Here is a 5,970-nt window from a genome sequence, read left to right on the forward strand (position 1 = left end):
ATTATTGTGAACAAACGCTAAAACAAAGTTAGTTTTGGGAGTTCAGAACAGTGAACTTTCCAGAAAAGTTTGTTCCGGCCAGTAAACACCTTTGAACTTCCATTGGTCCGTGGTGACATCATAATAGGTAGGTGTGGCTCTGCTGCTCCACCGTCTTTGATGTGGAAATACTCTCCAGTTCATTTGGGATGTTCGCTAACTGAATACCGCTGCCTAAGTGAAGAATGAAAAAGGGTTTCGCTGTGAGGGGCCTCAAGTGTTTCCATCCATCATGTCTTTTCTTGTATTTACATTTTGTTGGCCTTTATTAAATGGCACTTCACGAGTTTTCATCTTTTCTGAAGCCCACAGTGACGTCATAGTACGACGCTCGCCGTCGCGCAGTGGTTGGCGGGAATGCCAATGCGACGGTGGCAGGTGAACATCTTGCGCAGTTCTGCGCGGAAACGGTCGTGCAGCCACGCGTACAGGAACGGGTTGCAGCAGGACGAGCTCATGGCGCACAGATGACACAACAACTGGATCAACAGGAAATGGCGCTTGTTGATGAGGCGGATGTCGATGTCGCGCAGGACGTTGAACACGTGGATGGGCAGCCAGCAGACGGCGAACGCCGCCACCACTAGAGACACCAGCCTGAAGATCTTCCGCTTGCGTGCCCGCTGGGCCTCGGCCTGGTCCCGCGTGCGGTGTCCGGGGGCCACGCAGTTCCGGAGTTTGACGGAGATGCAGAAGTAAGAGACGCAGACTGCGGATAAAGGAAGGATGTAGGTCAGTAGCAGTGTGCTGTAGGCGTACACCAACCGCTGGGTCTCCTGGCCCAACCAGAACTCCTCACAGATGGTCAGACCCTCTTCTCTGAACTCCACGTGATACGTGTGGGCCACAGCGGGAGCGACTAGCACACACGACAGCAGCCAGATCCCAGACAGAACGTAACCGCAAGCCGCCATTGAGATTCGCTTCTTCAAAGGGTGAACTGTAGCGTAGTACCTGTTACAACACACAGAGATTTTATATCATATTATAAAATATATTTCATTATTTTATTAAGTCTTTTTCTTTCAAAAATTACCCCCCCCCCCCCAAAAGAAAAAAACGTATTATGTTTTGTATAAAGAAAATGAAGCCTGTTTTTTTGTACCATTAAGCACTTTTAAACTCAAATTCTGTCATTCCTCTGGACATTTTACGTTTAATTCCTGTTAATCTCATTAAAAGAATAATGCATAAATAATTCTCATAATCATAATTTATATTAAAATATCATTTTAATTCTCAAAATAATCAATATAGTTATTTTTACTACAGTAAAAAATGCAGCAAAGTTTTTTTTTATAATTTTTTTCTTTCAGATATTACCCCAAAATTAAATTAAATTAAAAGACATGTTTCATATGAAGACAATGAAGCCTGTCTTCAGAACCATTAATATGTTTGTTTATATATATATATATATATTAGTGGTGGGCCGTTATCGGCGTTAACGCGCTGCGTTAACGCGAGACTCTTATCGCGCGATTAAAAAAAATATCGCCGTTAATCTATTCTCCAAGTTGGGTTGGGAGCGTTGGGAGCTGGCTCAAGCTACACAAGCTATGATGACGCAATCTACCCGCGGCCGCGAGGAACACCCGGCTGCAACGCATCATATTCGTCGTCATCTTAAGTAAACACGGCTGAAAGTGAAAGCTGGTGTAAAAGATCGGTGCAACATCCATTATTTGGACTTGGTTTGTATTTAAGCCGTCCGACGTAGACTGTGTGGTGTAACAGTTCGGTAAATTAACACACGACTAATCCGTTCTACCACCTCAAATTCAAAACGAAACATATCACTGAATACCAGCGCGCGTATTATTCCCAATATATCTTAGTGCAGTGAGTGGTGTAGCACATAATCTCTTTTTATTAAAAGCGCCCGATTTTAAGAATCGTTGTTGTGTTTCTTTTTAACTGAAAAGACATCAGTTAGACAATATTCTAATTTTAAATTTGGGGTTTCATAAGCTCCAAGCCATAATAAACATTAGACCTACTTAAGTCTCTGCAGCTAGTGTACTTAAATTTTATTTATCTGCAAAATTATGTTGTATACTTACAGTTTTGCACAATATATGTTCTCAAAACTACATACACCCTTTCAAAAAAAAACAACAACAAAAAAAAAAAAATTCCATTTAGCAGTTGTTTAGCTGGGTCTGTGTAACCTGTTCTGAAATGGTTTAATTATAATATCGTTATCGCAAGAGGCTGCAATGTATATCGCAATATGGATTTTAGGCCATATCGCCCATCCCTAATTGATAGCCTATAGTAGTTGATAATAACATAGGCCTACCTAATGTTGCCTACGGACGGTAACAGTACAGTAGTAACCTTTTACAGTCTATGAGTAGAACAGCTTTCTCAAGCAGTTTGTGATGCATTTTGGAAACAGGAGATGAGCACCTGGTCTAATGCACCACCTGGCTTGAGAAACCCGTTCTCAAAGACTTACTTTTATAGTCATTATTTGGGTAGCACACATACTCTGAATGCCTTCGGCAGAATTCAAATGAGCCATTTTAATCTAGATTAATCTAGATTAATTTCAAAATTAATCTAGATTAATCTAGATTAAAAAAAATAATCTATGCCCACCTCTAATATATATATATATATATAAAGCTTTTTAACCCTCAAATACTTATAATTGTATGCTGTTGTACATTTAAAATCAATAGTTATATTTTTACTATGGTGAAAAAGCAGTAATAGATTGTTTTTTATGTATTTAAATCAACATAAATTAATTCACTACAAAATTTTAAATAATTTTTCTTAATTCATTTTAATATAAAAACAGTAAAATTCATATTATTATTATTATTTTTTAATTGAGATTATAGTAAAACAAATTAATTATGGTAATGAGAAAATGTGAAATAATGTCAATTCAAAGATCTTAAAATAGGCTTAATTTTTCTACAATAAAATATAATTATTTCTTTCAGTATTCGATTTATTGAGTGAAATATGACATTTTGTGAGGTAAGAAAGCAAGAAACAATTCAATTTTGTCAACAAACATCAAAGCAGTAGTGGGGAAACAGCACGGATAGTGACCTTCTCTCAAACTGCAGACTTCACTTTAGAGACCTCTAATGGTCTCCAAAGACGCAAAACCCTTTTCAAAAGAGCCATCATTCAGTGCACATCCTTTGGACATCCTTTCATCTCAAGTGATCTGACCCACTTTAACCCCACTCAGCTCTGATATCTAGCGTCCGAGTCATTAGTGAGATCATTAGAAGGTCCGGTGGCCTCACTCACCTGTCGACGGCAATGGCCGTGAGAGTGAAGACGGACACGTATACAGTGACGGGCTGGATCAAGAACACCAGGTAGCACATGAAGCGTCCGAACGTCCACCCGTGAGCGCTGAAGGCGTAGGCCAGCGTGAAGGGGACGCAGGTCACGCACATCAACATGTCCGAGAAGGCCAGGTTACCGATGAAGAAGTTGGTGACGTTGTGCATCTTCCTCGTGCGGCAGATGACGTAGATCAGAAGGTAGTTGCCAAAGACGCCCACCAGCAGCACAAGAACGTAACAGGGGATGATAAGCGGCTTGAAGGTCCGCAGCAGGGCTACGTCTGCGAAGGGAAAGTTGTGAGGGGCCGTGGCGTTTTGGACCACCGTCACCTCGTACACGTGGCTTCCAGGAGGCTCTTCTCCACCTTGCCAACCAGAACCCTCCATCCTTCAGTCAAAACACTTCTGTCTCCACCTGCTGGATGAAAACACAAGGGTTTTTCAAAGGTCTCACTCAGTCTTGAATATTTTGTTACTTAACTGGCTGCTCATTTATGAATCAAAGTGCTTTAATGTACCTGTTTGAAAGCGACTATAGAAAATGAAGGTCGTAAAAAAGCTTCTCGTTTATTTTGTTCCAGCATCCCAGCATTTTAAAGCACAACAGTGTGCCTGCAGTGATGTATTTTTCTAAAGAGTCTTTGTAATCGTCCTACATTAATCTACTTTCACAGTCAGACAAAACAAGAATGATGAATGTCAAAACGTAGCAGGTAAACGCTGCTTAAATCCAAATGTTGCGCTCACGTCATCTGTGTAAATGCTAAATTGGTTTAGTTTAAACTCGAATGCCAGTCATTTTGATGAATTGGCATTGTGTTCTCTGTTCTTGCTGAGTTCAGTTTTGCAAAAATGAAACATTTGCAGTTTCATAAAATAGCCCCTTTCAAACATCCATGGTGGATATGGGAAGAATTATGAGATATGTCTATTAAGTTGACATTAAATTATTTTATAAAGTTGAGATCTCTTGCAGTGCAACAGGCTAAACTGTTTTAAACTGAATTTTACTATTCCTCTATCATTCATTTGCATGCAGGTTGTGTGATCATGTTAATTGAGAGGTTGCATGGAATATTTGTACTTTTCAAAATTCATACATTTGGAGTTCATTAACATCTCTAAAGACATTTTGAATCGCAGAATTTCATCATATTCACCAGGACAGCCTCTTATCACATGCAATCATCTAATGAGGACAGCAGATAAAGAGCTACTTGAATAAATATAGACTATACATGAGAATAAAGGTCATGTCATATGGATCTATATGGTCTGAGAAGGAATTAGTACCAGACAGGGCAATTATGTTATTTATGGGTGAGAATCTGCAATACCATAATTCTCTTACTGTCAGTGTAATAATGCTGATAATAGAACTTTCTTCACCAGTCAGAAATAAAGTCTTCTGTTCTCGGTTACATCCATAGAGTGTTTTTTTATTTACGGTATTTTATTTTTTACATTTAATCATTCTAGCACACACAAACTGCTAAATTAAACAGATGCACAGCTTTGATCCACCCTTGATACCTGTAGCCAAAATATAGATTTGATGATGAAATTCTAAAAAAAAATCAATCAATCTATCAGTCCATCAATCAATAATACAGCTATCACAAATACATATCTATTGTTAGGTTTTGCAGGGTTGTTTTTTATTATGTTTTTTATTTTTATTTCAGGGCTGAACTAAAAATATATTCTCGTGTCCTCATGCTTGAAACGAACATGCAGAGCCAGTGCTGTTTTTTTTTTATCAAAACCTTAGTTACTGAGATATAGCCCTTGTGTTGTGTGACGGGGAGAGTGACAACTAGCCCCTGGATCTTCTAAATATATAGCCTTTGCATACTTTAAATATCATTTGACTAAAATGTATAAGAACATACGAAGTAGAGTCAAATTAGCAGTAGCCTAGATCAACGAGACTTCAGGATATTTGCGTTAGAATAAAAAACAATACATTACCTGAGACTCAATACTGTTTCTGAGAAGTGTGTGAAAGCAGCGTTTCTCTGGTGTGGTTCTCCGAGTGTCTCTCAGCATCTGATGCGCAGCTTCTGCTCCGAGAAACAAACCACACAAATGAGAGAGACTGAATGTGCTGCAGGAACAAGTGCTCCACAACTGCCACTCGTTTACTCAAGCAAACCTGAAGCCCAGCAACTTCTGTCCCCCTGCCAGTGAAGACCGTTGCGGGTGCGAATGGAAGGGTTAGGAGGGGTCTAATTAAAGCTCGAACTTCGTCAAAAGAGGTAAAAAAAAGAAAAGAAAAAGGTTTTGGTTAATTTTTTTAATAATAATATATAGGATACTCGACAACGTTTTTAAACAACGCTGTATCCACAAAAGGGTTATAATTGTAAGGCGCGAAATTCATCAAAGGAGTTCAAGGAAACGGTTTTGGTTACGATTATTTTATCAATTAGAATATAGACTACCTACAGTTTTTAGACTACCCCCCAAGTAAACAATATTTAAATAATGAGTCAATGCGTCATCATCCTTCTTTCGCGAGAAATTGCATACTTCCGTCATTCGCCCGGTAACGTTATGTCTCCTTGTATCAGTAAACAGAGAAAAGTTGAGGGCATACTGACAGAGAAAGACA

General features: G+C 39.0%; 1 protein-coding gene across 2 annotated transcripts; it reads right to left on the bottom strand.

Annotated features, from left to right (window-relative positions):
* Positions 1 to 218: 218 nt before the first annotated feature.
* prlhr2b (prolactin releasing hormone receptor 2b) lies at positions 219 to 5,599 on the bottom strand. 2 transcript variants are annotated; one of them, XM_079861771.1, is made up of 3 exons: positions 5,328 to 5,599; positions 3,316 to 3,771; positions 219 to 993 (listed from the first exon to the last, which is right to left on the bottom strand). In XM_079861771.1, exons 2-3 carry the CDS (start codon positions 3,741 to 3,743, stop codon positions 357 to 359), a joined length of 1,065 nt encoding a protein of 354 aa, XP_079717897.1. In that variant the 5' UTR covers positions 3,744 to 3,771; positions 5,328 to 5,599; the 3' UTR covers positions 219 to 356. The 2 variants fall into 2 exon arrangements, with proteins under 2 accessions (XP_079717897.1, XP_079717898.1); XM_079861772.1 differs by having other exon boundaries at positions 3,316 to 3,774.
* Positions 5,600 to 5,970: the final 371 nt, after the last annotated feature.

The sequence above is a fragment of the Squalius cephalus genome, assembly GCF_949319135.1.
Source record: "Squalius cephalus genome assembly, chromosome: 24".
In the NCBI taxonomy this organism is placed as follows: Eukaryota; Metazoa; Chordata; class Actinopteri; order Cypriniformes; family Leuciscidae; genus Squalius; species Squalius cephalus.